At 53.1% G+C, this 15,461-nt stretch overlaps 1 protein-coding gene across 1 annotated transcript in view; it reads left to right on the top strand.

The window, feature by feature from the left end:
• Positions 1-15,461, top strand: part of ITPK1 (inositol-tetrakisphosphate 1-kinase) — a gene marked incomplete in the record, with an annotated part of 178,242 nt that overhangs the window by 34,119 nt on the left and 128,662 nt on the right. The window contains 1 exon segment of the mRNA XM_014590644.1: positions 6,356-6,380. Within this exon segment, the coding sequence (XP_014446130.1) occupies positions 6,356-6,380 (25 nt within the window).

The raw sequence follows: 15,461 nt of genomic DNA, 5'->3' as shown, positions 1-15,461 counted from the left end.
CCCCCCCCCCCCCTCCCCCCCCCCCCTGCCGCATAAAAAAAAGCCATATGGCAGCTTCCAGTTTATCTGGTTTTTCTATGGAGCTGTCCAAACAATTCAAATGTTTGTTCTGGCTTTAAAACTCTGTTCGTATGTTGTCTTTATATTGAGCCATTTCGGTGTCTGGCACAGTTAATAGGAGGAAAATCTAAATTACAGAGTAATCAAGTGAACCAGGGTGCATGGAGCAAGCATGTAGGCAGGCAGGCTGGGGCAGCTTGAGGCTGGCGCCTGGCACCAGGAGGCTGGGGCTCGCTCAGGAAGTGTTTGCAGAGCACTCACCAGGCTTGGGTCTGCAGGGGGATGCTCAGATACCGAGCATGAGCACGGAGCAGTCTGCAGTGGAGGATGGCCCTGTGGCTGAAGAGCCTTTGCTTCTGCCAGTGAAGGGGGCAGGAGGGGGCGTCCAGGAGAGGGGTTGGAGCTGTTCTAGGTGGATGAGCAGAAGTTTGTCAGGCGAGGATGGCCGTCACAGCAGGATCAGCCCGTGCTGAGGCACAGGGTGTGCAGGCCCTGAGATTTTACAGCATGGGGAGTCTTCTGGAGGGGTGTCGAGGAGGGCCTGACTGCTGTCCCCCAGCGCCATGTAGGTTGCTCCTTCAAATGCCGCCTGCCATCCCTCGTGCTGAGAATTTGGAGCCTTGGGCATCAGGCACAAGGCCCAGTTTCTGACAGGGTGTTGGCTGGTCAGTCTAGGCCAGCCAGGTCAGACTACGGAAGCCAACAGCTCAGAAGCGGGAGATGCCATGGTCTTTGTGCAGCTTGTTCAGAGGGTGCGCTGGGTCCACATGACACCCAGGGCGGCCATCCTCCCAGGGGAGCTTAGCATCGTTTCCGTCTTCCTGGTGCGGCTTGGAGTCATGTCCCCATACCCCAGTATTTGTGGGGTACATTTAATCAGTGGGAATAATGTGGCCCTCAGCACACACGGGGACAGAGGAGCCACTGTTGTGCAGGAACCCTGATCCTCTGAGAGACATCCTGGCCTCTGGGGGCTGCTGTGGCCCCGCCCTCTGCAGGCAGGGAAAGCGGGGGAGGTGACTCAGGGTGCTTCCTCCAGGGCCGGTACCGTGGGGTGCCGAAAGGCCTTGTTATTCCGGTGTCTGAAATCTGGCAATTATCAAAGCTGGCTACAAACTGCCTGGAGGAAGACGTGCCTGCTCCCACTGCATAATTACACACCCCTCCTCAGCGGTTTCGAGCTTGGGGAACAGGTGCAACTCCTTTCTCTTGGCCTATTGCTGGGAGGCGTGTGTCCTGGTCCGTTCCCTCATTCCCTCCCAGCTTCCTTGGAGGCCAGGCCTCCTCAGGGGCTCATTATCCTGCTGGGCCCTTGTGAGCAGCCAGCCCCCAGCTGTGCCTGGGATGATGGCTGTGACCTTGTGTCTGTGGGAAAGCGGTTCTTGATGAACCCAAGGGCCCCTTTCTTGACAGACTTCACTGTTCTTTTGCTGCTCTGAGGATTCTCCTGAAATTCTGCCTGTGGTCACTGTACTTTTCTCTCTGTGTTGGTCAGAGGGGACCTCCGTGTCTCAGCTGCTGTGACAGCCTTCCCTGCTTGCTCACCATTTCAGTACTTTCCCCATTTTAGCTGACTGGTTCTCGATTGGGCTGGAAAGGTCACACCCATTTCACAGATAGGAAAGCTGCGGTCCTGTGCTTTGCTGGGAGGCAGGCCTGCTGCTCGGGGGGACTCAGCGGCCGGAGTGTCTTGCGCTAACCTGCCCATGCCACATCCAGCGGCCCGGGTCCAGGCTGAACACGGCCTCATGCCGTGGGCACCATGGACGTCTCCGCCCTGTACTGCCCTTGTCTGCGTCTCCTGCTTTTGATCCTCTTTCCTGGACTCCTTTATCACCCTATCGCCCTCAGCGCTAGGTCATCCACCCCCAAGGCAGGATAGCCACTCCACAGTCTCTTCTCCATTCTTTTCTCAAGGTTTTGGGCACGTATGCACGTGCACCGGAGTGGTTTTCAAGCCACCAGATCCAGGACTTGAAGTGCACGTGGGCTCAGCATGTGGGGTCTAGTCGTCCGAACCACCACATCACCAGCTGGTTCCCAGATTAGTATTTTTGACAAGCTTCAGTGGTGGTTTAGGCTGTCTGCCTTGGTGTTTGGGACCCACTGGATTGCAGAGAAAAGGCCTGGCTTCAAGGTAGCGTTCTGGGCCTGGGGCCAGCCCCTGTCTATGTCACCTGTCCTTCCTCTTGCTCCCACCTACTCCTCAGTGGGTCTGGGCGCGCCCACAGCCACAGATGCCCTTTTAGAAGGGATGTCTCATATTATTCCTCTCTCTCTCTCTTTTTTTAAATAATTATTTTTATTTATTCATTTATTTTTTAATTTGACCAGAGAGAGACAGAGGGTGAGAGTGAGAGAGAGAGGAAGTGAGAAAGCAAGCCACCAGACTCGGGACTTGAATCCTGGTCAGCCATGTGGGAGCATCCAGCGCCTTAACCACCACGCCACCTGCTGGTGCTCCTCCCTAGCACTCTCTGGGTTTACCCTGCAGCTCTTCTCTCAGATGCAAATGTTGCCTCTTCACAGAGCCATCTCTGATTGCTATCCCACCTCCTCCAAAAGGATCTATTTTGTGAGTATTAAAAATTTTCCAGGGATGTATTCTCCTTGAACTTCTGGAGAGAAGTCTTTTTTTTTTTTTTTAAGTTCTTTATTTTATTTTATTTTATTTCTTACATGAATTAAGAGAGTAAAAGAGACATCATCCCAACAGGGGCTCGACCACTCTCATAGCCAACCTTCTGCTCATTCTGGATTGTGTGACCATTGTACTTGGAGGTCTCTGGATTTGAACCAGGAGCTTTCCCATGCATGAGGGTTTGCCTCACAAAGCTTTGTGGCTTTTTTGAGGTTTTTGCTATAGGGCATGGAACTTTCGCCTGAGAGAGACAGAGAGATAGAAAGTGAGGGCATCTCCTCTTCCAGGGCGTGGGATGGGGGTGGGAGATGGCTGCACTGCAGTCCCTTCTCTGTTCTCCTGTCTGAAGTTTGGGTGTACATGTACACACACATGCTTGGAGTGTTTCTCAAGCTGTTGCAGATGTCTTTGGCTCTGTCCAAGTTCTTGGTGTTTTAGTCAAAGAATTAAAACACACCAATGGTGACAGCAAAGGGTTATTTATGAAAAGCAAAAGTATACTCTCGAGAGATAGGGCATCTCGGGGGAGAGGGAAAGGAGGGGGTGGCTCAAGGGCCTTGGCAGTTACATTCTGAGAAGTTTCTAATGTTTTTAACCTAGGTCATGTGGGTTGATCCTTGGCTGGGCCCACTTATTTTTCTCATCTCATTGATCATTGACTCTATCAGCTGTGACTGGGCCTAAATTGGCCAAATCAAATATGGTTAATCAGCTAGACACCCTCACTTGAGCTCCCACCTGCATTACCTTGGACAGGACATTTTCTGCCCTGACCCCAGTCCCCTGGTTTCTCTTCCCTCCCCCACCCCATGGCCCTCCCTTCTCCCTCTTCCCCTTTGGTGTCATGATTCAGTTTCTGATCTTTCTGGTCACAGCAGGATTGCAGTCACCTGCCCTTGGGGACATCAAGGTTATCTTGTACCTCTGCTATAGAAGTTCTGGGATGAAGGAACACGCCCGACAGGTGATTTCATTTTCCTGAGAGGCTGTGGTCGGCTTCTGCCTGGAGGGAAGTGGTTTGGCCTGCCCCCTCGTGGCCCCATTACACAGAGGCCCTGGAGGTTGGAGACCGGCTTCCTTCTCAGCGCCTGTAGGGCTCGCAGTGGGGGAGGAGTGGGTGCAAGGAGCCTGGCTGCAGGGCCAGCTTCTGCACTCGCTGATTCTCCTCCGCCTCGACTTGCTCATCCGTGTAAGGGGCAGTCACCCCTCCTCCCTGGTGGGGCGGTGGAAGGTGTCAGGGAGCAGCGAGCTCGAGGGTGTCTAGTGTACGACTGCGGCCTGATGGAACTCAGAGGGGTGCTGAACCCCCTCTTTTTTTTTCCTGAGCAGGACTTTTGTTCTTGGAACTCTAAGCAAGGGAGGGACTTCAGTGACTCCTGGAACTCAGCCCCACTTCGAATTCCAGCAACCTCTTCTCTAAATGACTTGTGCTGTTGCTTTCTTCCTTCACGTGTTCCATCTATTTTCAAAGTTCAGAGACTTTTCTGAGGGGCTGGGAGAGGGAGCGCTGTTCAGGATGGTGTCAGACCCGATCGCAGTCGGCTCTGTAAAGTGGTGGGAGCCGCACACCAGGGCAGTGTGGACCTGGGAGGGTTTACACGAGGGAAACTGAGGCCTGGCCTGGAGCCCGGCAGAAGCCAGCCCCTCCCCCAGTGTGGGTCGTCCTCTCGTCCCTGACTTTCCTATCGCGTGGTCCACTCTCAGCCATTTGAAGTGGGAGGCTTCCATCTGGAGCAGAGGCTTGGGCACAGCGTCGCCCTGTGACCTGGGGCGGCTCCTGTCCATTTTCTCAACTGTCTGGGGGGCCAGGGTGGTCTGGGAGAAGTGGGGGCTCTGAACTGGCCACAGCTGCCCAGAAATGGCATGGGTTGTGAGCCAGCATCAGGTGTGTCACAGTGCCTGGTGGTGCCGACTCTGCGTGGGGACTCTGGTGGCCCAGGGCCATGCTGCTACGCCGCGTCCAGCCCGTCCCTCTGAGGTCTTGGGAGCAGGCGGCTACTGGCCGTGCTCCCTCTGGAACCGGAAAGGCCGAGTAATGGGGGGGCCCTAGAAAGCACTGACTGGGAGGTTCTCAGACGGGTTCCTTGGGGCCAAGTTCTGTTGAGGTGTGGAGGGGGATGGGAAGGCTGCTGGGCGTTTCCTGCCTCTGGCCTCTGTCTTCCTGTCTCGTGTTGGGGCTCCTCTAGGAGGTTCCATGCAGTGCCTGGCTCTCAGAGGTGTTCTGGGAGGGCTCATGAACAGGTGTGAGAATTGGTAGGTGTCACCTCTCATGGTGTGATGGGAGGTGTCTGCTCCCAGTGGCCCAAAGGTGTCCATGGGGCTTTGCGCCCATCTCCTCCCTTAGTCTTTGAGCCCCTTGAGGGCCACACTGTGACTGTCACCTTTGTTGTGCCCTCTGGGTGCCAGCCCAGGAACCAAACCGGGGCTTCACGTACTAGCGCCATCATTTACCGGCTACTGCTTGCGTGTTTGTGTGCCCAGTGGGCATCATGGGCGCACGGAGCTTTAATACCGTGTGTGCTCCCTGCTCTGAGGAACCTAGGTGAGTGAGTTGCAGCCAGGCCCTCCTCCCAGTGGAATATATGTCGCATGCCCCCTGCAGGCTTGGTCCCCACAGATCCTGGTGGCCCGGCCAGCAGCCTCTCTGGACAAAATGATCAGTATTCTGGCCCAAAGGGCTGAGATCACCATAGCCCTGGGTTCTTCTGGAGAGCGTGTGGTGGCGGTGGGTAGAACGTCGCAGTCAGAGATGTCCCTGGAAGAACCTTTGCCTGATGGAGTGCGTGGCTGGGTGGAAAGAGGCCCTGAGGCGTGGGGAGGGATGGCCCTGCATGCTGGAACTGCACTGAGGCGGGTGCTTGCTGGCACTTGTGGGAAACATGGGCTGGGGCCATGGAGGTGGGCGGCCATGTGAGCCTGTGTACATGGGGCAGACCTAGACCCTGCTTCCAAATCGGGTGGCATGAATCAGGGGGCGTGGTGGACAAGTCGGGGGCCATGGGAGTTTGAGAGAGAGGGTGGGGGGAGGTGGCGGATGGAGGTCCAGGCTGGGAGAAGTTGGTCAGAGCTGTGTTGGTTGAACTAGGGGCCAAAGCATGGGCAATGTGTGTGCGGGTGTGTGCGCGCACACGTGTGTATTGGAAAAGCAGCTGGACTAGACTGCAGAGCTTGGGCCCAGAGGAGGCTGTGGTTTTCTGGAGAGAGTGGCTGCGTGGGGTGTGACTGGCTGTGGCAGACCTGGCGGTCAGACCAAGGAGTCAGGCCTGATGTGGGAGGCCGTGAGGAGCCAGGGCAGTGGCTGAATTAAGCAAGGACAGAGGCCATTAGTGGGGAGGGTCTTGGCAGTCCAGATTGCAGCTCTGCCCATGAAGGCCTTGCCTCAGATCTGGGGAAGGAGGTGTTGGCCGCGTGGTGTGCGTAGTGCTCGAGCCAGTTCTCCGTGGAACCACCTCACACTTTGAGGCCGAAGACGGCTTTGTGTTGTGAATGGGGCTGTTCTGGGGACCGTTGTGTAGCAGGTACCACTGTCAGCCGTCCTGACACCCTCCTTACTGTCCTGCCTCCAGCAGGCCATAGGGAAGGTTCTGGAAAGGATGCTGTTTTCCTGCCCTCCCAAGTAGCTGGAGTAACCGTGTTTTCTGTTTTTCCCCACAGGAAGCGTGGCATAGAAGTCGTACAGGTGAGTACACACCGTGCCTTCACGTTGTCTGGGCAGAGAGGCCTTTAGTGTCACCTTCTCCCCTCCTTAAGACCCCGGGAGCTTGCCTTCCCTTCACGACATCATCTTTGTAACTTTCACTCTGTGGATGTGACCCAGTTTATACCCCGGGTGGCCATGGCTGGGTTGGTTGTTTGGAGAGTGGAAGGAGCTTGTTTGGGAGTCATGAGACAGGGTCGTGGCAGGAGGGTGCGTGGCAGTGCTTGGGCTGGGCGTGGGGAGGGCGAGGGGGCAGGGTCCCAGCCAGTGTCCTGTTGTCCTATCCCCTCTGTGTGTCAAGCACTGATTGGCTGGAGGGGTAAGAAAGGAAGGAAAGATGGAGGGAGGCTTAAGGAAGGAAAAGTGGAAGGAGGGGAAAGGAAGGGTGTTGGATGGAGGGGTAGAGGGAGAAGGGGGGCTGCATGGAGGGAGGGGTGAAGAAGCAAAGGAGGGAGGGAAGGAGTAAGCTCTTGCAGGTACAGGGCTGGGCCTCTCGCCTGGGAATGTTCTGGCTCTGAGCAGCCATACCCCAGAAAGCAGGAGTTTGAGCCTTCCAGAGGAGGCTCTCGGGCGGGGTGGGGCTCCCTAGGGGATCCTGCTGGCCAGCACATTTGCTGCTGTGGGTGTGACTCACGAGGGATGGGAAGTGGGCGCTTCTCCTGTTAAAGATGGTTCAGGATCTCAGACCCAAAGGGGCTAGTGGAGGTCTCAGAGCCTCCTCTGTTTCTGGAACTAGGGTAGGGTGGTTGGTGGGGTGGGGCTGGGCACCTCTGTCCAATAGCTCTGGTGTAGAATTGTTGAAGTCCTCCTTTTGACCTCTTTCTGGGAATTTTTGGGTTGAACTTGCCACCCAGCTGAAATGGGCAGGTAGTTTCTGGAAGCCCCTCATCAGCTGTAGAGTTTTCATCCAGGCTCATCTTGGCTCTGTAAAATTGTGTGACCTTTACTGAACTTTTCTGTGGATCTTAATTTTTCCATCTATCAAATGTGGGCAGCGGGAATTCAGAAACAGCTCAGAGAGGTGCTTTCAGGGGCCATTTCTGATTGGTTGGTAGCAGCTCCCCAGATGATTCTAGATCTGTGAATGGCTGAGCACAGAGATTAATTGATAATGCCTGCCAAGGGCACAGGCATGGGCAGAGGAGGCGCGGTTGTAGGTTTCATCATGAAGTTAGATGATCTCTCAGTTGGCTCCTTCTCTGGGATGCTACATCTTGGATTTGCCTTTTAGCCCTTTCTGATGGTTAGCATGGAAGTCCTTGCATCCTTTGCAAACACCGCTTTACCCCCCAGGAGCCTGCGACTCCTAGTTGGAACTCCCTGTGCTAAGGGCCGTCCTCAGGCTTCCCTGCAGCCACTTGCAAGGGCACACGGGGAAGTTGCTCCATTTGTAGAGGAGGTGAGTTCACCAACAACCACAGTGCTGGAGAAGGAAAGAAAGGTGCCTTCCCTGTTACATGTAACCCCAAACCTGAACACATAGATGTACCCTGCTGTGCGAGGAGAGATGGTGTGAGAGACCACTGGGGTGGCAGATTCGGGTTACATGGGCTCCTGGAAAGGTTTAGGCAGACCCTTGAATCCACTCAGCCTATGGGTGGAATGGAGGCTAGAGCCATTGTTTTTGACTGTCTCGGGCAGAAGAAGGATTCTGAAGTCTTTCTAGATGTGAAAGATATGCTGTTCATTTGGGTGATGGCTTGGGGGAGGAAGTGGTGGCTGGGGACCAGAGTGAAGCCAAACTAGATGTTCTCTACACTAGCATCTAAAAATAAAACTCACCGTGGTACCTCTCTGCTCACCTCTTCCCGGCATCCCTGAGTGTGTGGAGAACTTTAGAATTTTGAGATGTAGAGGAAAGCTCTCTACAAAAATTGGAAGCTGGATTTTCAAAACTTGCTAGGCTTCTGTGCCCCAGATCCCCAGGCTGCAGGGCCTGGAAGCTGCAGGCAGGAAGTGTGCTGTGTATCTGCTGCGTCAAGACCTCCACCAGGCTCTAGTGATGTGGGTGGCATGACCCCATTAGAGAGGAGGAAATCGAAGTTCAGAGTGCCAAGACCTGTCCTGGGGAATTCAGCTCTGTCTCTCCCCCAGTAGTCTGCTCAATGGGTCTCCTCCGTGTGTTCATAGGCTGCTGTTTACTGTTTCTCCATGCCTGTTATAACCTGGCTTGTGGCCTTCATCTGGAAAGCGAGAGCCAGAGCCTTAGCTCAGGACCCCAGGCTGTGCTCAGATCAGGGCCTGGTCTTGGCGTTGTTTCTCTTCCTAGTCGGTGGCAGCAGCAGCAATATCGGTATCAAGCATTTATTGGGCTGTGGTGTAGCCGGCATTGACTTTAAGGAACATTGGTGTGTAGCTTTCCCAAGATTGGGGGAAGAATATTTAATAAAGTGAAATGTGCAAATCCTCTCCTTCCCAGTAGGCTTGGAGAGAGCTAGTAAACCTTCCTTCCCTATTGCCCAGCGGTCTCTTTCGCATTGTCCCTCCTTCCCTCTATCCAGGGGCTGTGTGCATGGCGGTGAGGAGCAAGGCTGCCCAGGCTCAAGTTCTGGCTGTATCGTCTTGGGCCTGTGGCCTAGGCAGTCTGTGGGTCAGTCTACCCATCTGTGAAATGGGGATGACCTTGGTGCTCATCCCCTGGGATTGTTGTGAGGACTGTCTGAATTAATTCAGGTAAGCTGGCTGGTGCCGGGTCTGGCACACAGGAAGCTGGTTATCTGCAACAGAACTGCACACTCGAAGTACCCATGGCAGACCTGGTCATGCTGTGGGACCAAGGGACATGGGACTTTCCCTGTTGGCAGGTGAAGTGGCCAGTCACTGTGGGCCTGGGGCCAGGGAGGCCTTTCAGTTCCTTGCTTGCAACAAACCTGAAAGAGCACCGAATGGAGCTATCAGTTCACAGAGCATTTAAAAGTGATTTTTGATTAACACATTACTATAACTCTTGGCAGATGATGCCAAAGGAATCTACAGAATTCGCTATGGTACATCTTTTTGTTCATTCCTTTATATGGATTAAGTGGTTTCAGCACTTGGATCTATAAAATTGAAAAACAGAATTGATAGGTTCTGGGGATACCAGGTGACGTGGTGATTAAGGTGCTGGACACTCCTACATGGCCGACCATGGTTTGAGTCCTGGACCTTGTGGCTTGCTTTCTCACTTTCCCTCTCTCTGGTCAAATTAAAATAAATGAATGTATAAATAAAAATCAATTCTTTAAAAAAGAATCGATAATTCCTATCTTAGTCTAGTCATACTCTCTACTTCATGTGGCTATGTGAACGAATTTTGAAAAATCTCGTTCATCTCTTCAGAGATGCAGTTCTTTCTTTCTTACTATTTTATTTAATTGCCAGAAGGCATGTGTGCTCACCTGAGAGACAGGGAGAGGGAGAGAGCACCCTGCAGTGGGTTACAGTCGCGTTGCAATCCCTTCTCCGTATCTCCCTCCTGCCTGGACTTGGGTGCACATTCACAGGTACCTGGCATGTTTTTCAGGCTGACAGGGCCAGGGTTCAAACTGTGTGATCAACAAGTGGGATCTTGCTCCCTAACCACCAGACCACTGAACTGGCCCTTCAGAGATGTATTTCTAATAAGGTTTTATTTTGTTATTCTCATTACTTGTATAAGTTGGTAATATATTCTGCCATGCTCCTCAATTATATACCAACAGTAATTGTAATATAATTTAGAAGAAAATTTTGACACTTAGAGCTTTATACTCACATAAAATAAAAACATTTAAGTACACATTTTTTGGCCCAGTAGTATACTAGAATAGTCAATGAACATAAAATACACGGTTACAGCATAAACATCCCTGAGGGAAGTAGATTGGAAATTGGAGTTTGAGGGGGAAAGGAACATGTTAAATTTCCAACCGCTAAGGAAGAGCTTGAGTATGAACTTTAAAATGGATGATAGGGGGTCTGAAATCGCCGTGGTATTTAGATTCCACTGGATCCATTTAAAAGAGAAACAGTAACAGTTTTATTTTAAAATGTTAATATTTACAGTATGTTGGAAGTTACATCCTCAGCAAGTATTTAAACTTATGATGAGAAATTTTAGATGTCAACTTAAAATGTGCAAATAGTTACAGAGTTTTAAACATTTGTCCCTGAGGTTTGGTTTGAAGGCCAGTGCTGCAGAACTTTACCTTGTTAACTTCTCAGCCATCCTCTGAGGCAGGGCCCTCCTTGGAAAGGAACCTCAGTGGACCTGGCTCTTAGGCCAGTGAGAGGCCTCACTGGGGCTGGGCCAGGCCAACTGGGCCTGGGAGTGCCCTGCGACCCAGAAAGGCCTTCCGCGATTTCCTTGGCAGTGGACTTGTCTGGACACCTAGCTTCCCTTATCCCAATCTCTTAGGCACATGATGGTGATGATGAAAGAAGCTGCCCCTGCTCAGGGCCGCCTGTGAGGGTAACAGCACAGGGGGCTTACGAGGACTGGATGTGTCCCAGTGTCTGTGCGGGGTTTGGTGTTACAAGGGTGTGTGACAAGCCCCATATCCCGAGGGGCTGCCTGTTAGGACAGTGATGGTTACAGGTACCTGCTTGTAAGAGGATGCTGGGTGCATGGCCCCTACCCCTGCCATCTCAGTGTCAGGTGGGGGCAGTGAGGGTCAGGCCAATGACTGTCATGGTGGCAGCCTGCTCTTCTGGAAACCTGCTTGGACCAGGCTGCAGGTGCCGGGGACTCACATGGGCCAAGCCAGCCCCTGGTGCTGCTCTCTGTGAGGTCCGCAGCTGGCAGCCAGCAGCCAAAGTAGGCAAAGATGCTAGGCAAGCCTGGAATAAGGCTCTCACCCACCCTGGTGAGTCAGGAAGGCTCCTTGGAGGAAGAATCTGACTAGTGATGGTGAACCCCATCCACCTGACACAGCCTGAGAGTCAGGATCGAAGTCTGCAGCCCCAAGGCCCTTTTGTCTCGGACACAACCAGATGCTAAAATGCCGAGTGCAGAGCACAGCACCGTGAGCTGCCCCTTCTCCCAGGGAGTCCTTGTAGAGAGATCCGTGTTGGCCAGTAGGGTCTTCTGTGGTCCAGGTGGTGGGCCTGGGGCCCTCCCAAGTTCCAGGCAGAAGGCCTGCCCCAGTCTTTCGGGATGCCATCAGCTGGGACATTTTCCACCTGGATCTGATCTGCTAGCAAGCCCTGGAAGGGAAGTGTGTGAGTCGGGCCCATCACCCCTTCCTAGAGCAGCCCTGGCTTTGCTGGAGGAAGGCCCCTCAAGAACATCACACCGCGCCCTGCCCTCCTGACCAGACTAGCGCGTGCTTAGGGAGGCGTGTTCTGCACCCTCCCCTGTCATGGCCCGTTTTTGGGCTGCTTTTCTCTAGTTTTCTTAAAAGATTGGGGGAGAAGGAGATGATGGTTGGCTTGAGACGGCTTGGGGTTTCACTTTACAGTGCAGATAGGTAAGCTGCTAGCTTACGAAGTACAGTCGCCGGTGATGGGTGCATATTCTCCTTCTAAGTTCCCTGAGAATTCAGATATTAGGAGACCCGGTCTCGGGAGTAGCTGCGGTTTCTCAGGCAGGCAAGGAGGTAAGTGCGTCCCCCCTCATGGGGAAAGGCCATGTCTCTTGACATAGAATGAGGTGGGCATAGGCGTTGGAGCGGCGGTGCAAGCAGGGGCACAACCCGTACGGAAACAGAGCCCGGGACAGGGTTCCACTGATGGAATGGGCCAGGGTTTGGAAGGGCTAGAGCCTTAGGCATGACGGGGTGGGCAGGAGGGGCAGACCACCAGAAGGCTGGGTGAGCTGTTGATGGCGCACTGAGTTGGATGTTGGTGGGCGTCTGTGTGGGCAAGGTATGCACGCCGATGGGAGGTGACATGGGAAAGCCCTGGGGAGAGGGCGACCTGGAAATGAGAGCTGGGTCTCCTGGTAGGAGGCCGGGCCATGGCCTGACCAGGGGTAGTGGGGTCTGGCTGGAAGGAATTACTGGAGTAATGGAGGGCTGTGAGAGACAGAAGGCAGGGCATGATTTCTGGATAGCTGTGGGGTGAGAGAGTGAGTGAGCATTCCTCAGACTTCTCCCTCGTCTGTGGCTGGGGCACCTGGGCATGGGGGTGCAGGCGGTGGAGTGGTCAGGAGAAGGAAGGATGGTGACGACAAGGCTAGCTCAGACAGGTGTGTAGAATGCAAGCAGCAAGCACACATACTCAGCACGTCTGTTCAGTAGCCAGTGCCCTCAGTCAGAGCCAGAGGGAAGCATGCTATGGTGTATTATGCTTCTCAGGGATTATAGATGCTGCACTACCCATTCAGCATGAAATGTGTTTGTTATTTGGGTCATATTTGGAAAAGGTATGCGGGTAAAAGTCCTCAGTTGGGTTCTTACTGACACACTGTCCAGAGTGCTCGGATGGCTGGCCTCAGTGCCCTTGCTGGCCGCGATGCCCAGGTAATTGGGGCACAGGTAGGGTTAGACACCCGTGAAGATCGTTCCTTTCACTCCCTCTGCCAGGTGCTCTGGTAAGGGACTGTGGGAATTTGGATTGCTTCGGTCTTTTGGTGAGAGGGGCAGCTGGCATCCTTGGCACTGGAGGAGCCCTGGCAGACATTGTGGCCACCCCTCATGGGCAGTGGCTTTCTGAAGGCCACCTGAGCCTCACTGTGACTGCTCAGCAGACACCCCGTCTTGGGGCCAGTTGGTGGCATGGTGGTTAAAGTGGCTGGATCCCACATGGCTGACTGCACAGTTTGAGTCCTGGACCCAGTGGTTTGAGAAACATGCTGGTGGGACCAGCAGATGGCCTAATGGTTACGTCACTGGGCTCCCACGAAGTCGGCTGTCGTTTGAGATCTGGACCCGGTGGCTTAAAACTCATGACAGGCACGTGTACATACATGCCCGAAATCCTGAGAGGAGAATGAAGAAGGGATTGTGGCTTGGCCATCCCCCTGGGCAGTGATTTCTCACTTTCTCTCTCTTTTTCCCCCACCTCGAGCAAGTGTACACGCCATATAGCAAAAATCTCTCTCGCTCAAAAAAAGTGCATGTGTGCCCAAAATCCCAAGAAGAGAATGGGGGAGAGGGGATTACCGTGTGGCCATCCCTCGAGGGGTGTTCTGTCTCACTTTCCCTTTCTCTGTATCTGTGGTGAGTGTATGTGCCCTATAGCCCCCCTCAAAAAGAACATTTTGAAAGACAATGTGAGAAAACTCTCACGAGACGCTGTTGAATGCTGTCAACGTACAGTGAGTGGTTTCAGTTCTTTCAGTTTTATTTTTAATCTTGAGCTTTTTAGGCTTGCTGTCAGAAATGGAAACTCTGCAGCGTCTGCTGGCTTCAGAGGGCTGTCGTTCTCCGTTCTGGAGTGGATCTGCCCCGGTCTTTGGCAGCTGAGTCAGTTTGAGCAAATCGTTAAAAAAAAAGGCTAAGTTCCCACTTTCAGTGTCAGGACGGCAGAGCTCTGCCAGGAGCTGGGGTGCCCTGTGCCGCACGGGCCCTGGGTGCATCCTTGCCCGTGAGCTTTCAGACCCCAGGCCTCTCCACACCACCATGCCGAGTTTGGGCTGGATTGTTCTAGTAACCTCCACCCTTGGTGGTATCAAAGCTTGGCAGCCTTCAGAGGTGTCAAATAAGTACGTTATGTAAAAGGAAAGAGAAGAGATGTGAGGTGGGACGTGGGGAAGCAGGCAGGAGTGGAGAGGGTGACTGGAAGGGCCAGATGGGAGCACACAGCCTCCAGAGAGCCTCCGCAGCACGCAGCTCCTCAATGGTTGGTGCCCGCTTGGGCTGGGGGACACCTTCTGGTGGCAGCGCAAGGGGCTGGGCTGAGACTCTGACCCCAGGGCTCTGCACTAACCTCGACTGCATGCAGGCAAACAGTCGATACCCAGGACCCTTCCTCCTCTCCTGCAGCAGACCCTCTTCTCCAAGCTGGAGCTGCTCGTCGGTGTGTTCCTTCTGACGCCAGCGCTCTCTGGGCTGAGATGTGTGCTCTGTGTTTGCTGAGTAATGCAAAAGGGCTGAACTGTTGCTCATGGGGGATGGCAGCCCTGAGGGTCTGTGTTTGTTAGAAATAACTCTGGATTCTTCTTTCACTTGTTATGTAATACGTGGTTGTTGAAATCTTGGGAAATAAAGGAAAGGCTCTGAAATGAAACCCCTGGCCAGCTGCGGTGGTGCACTGCAGGAAGACGTGCTCTGTAGGCTGGGACCACGTGATAGCCCGTGCTGAATTCCTGGGCCAGAGTAATGGCCAGGCACAGCGCACCCCTGTAATCCCAGCGATGTGGGGAGGATGAGGCAGGAGGATCCAGAGCTTGAGGTTTCCTAGGCAATATGAGTGAGAGCCTTTCTTAAGAAGTGTGTGCAGGGCACCAGGTGGTATGGTGGTTGAGGTGTCAGACTCCCACATGTTTGACCGTGGTTCGAGTCCTGGATTTGGTAGTTTGCTTTCTTGTTTTCTCTTATTCTCTCTCTCTTTGGGGACTGCACATGTCCTATGACAAATTAGAATAATAATAATAATAAGCGAATTAAATAAATAGGGACCAATTGATGGCATAGTGGTTATGTTGCTGGACTCCTGTGTAGTTGACCACAGTTCGAGTCTTGGACCCAGTGGTTTAAAACTCACGCTGGGCATGTGTACGTGCGTGCCCAAAATCCTGAGAGGAGAATAGAGAGGGATTGTGGTGTGGCCATACTCCCTGGGGGTTGATTTCTTGTTTTCTGTCTCTCTGTCTCTTCGGTGACTGTACACACCCTATAGCAAAAATCACTCCAAAAATAAATAAATAAATCTTAAAAAAAAAAAAAAAAAGTACTGGGCCACCAGTTGGTGTGATGGTTAAGACTCTGGATTCCTACATGACCAATCTTGGTTTGAGTCTTGGACCTCCAACTTGGAAAATCACATTGACAAGTGTGCATGTGTACCCAAAGTCCCAGGAGGAGAGTGGAGGAGAAGAAACTGTGGTGTGGCCATCCGCCCTGGGGGATGATTTCTCATTTCCCTTCTCTTTGTCTCTCTCTGACAAGTGCATCCATCCTACGGCAAAAACCTTAAAAAAAAAAAAAAAAAAAAAAAAAG

Source organism: Tupaia chinensis, unplaced genomic scaffold (genome assembly GCF_000334495.1).
Source record: "Tupaia chinensis unplaced genomic scaffold, TupChi_1.0 Scaffold000469_1, whole genome shotgun sequence".
Taxonomy (NCBI): Eukaryota; Metazoa; Chordata; class Mammalia; order Scandentia; family Tupaiidae; genus Tupaia; species Tupaia belangeri.
This window is presented reverse-complemented; position numbering and strand designations above follow the sequence as displayed.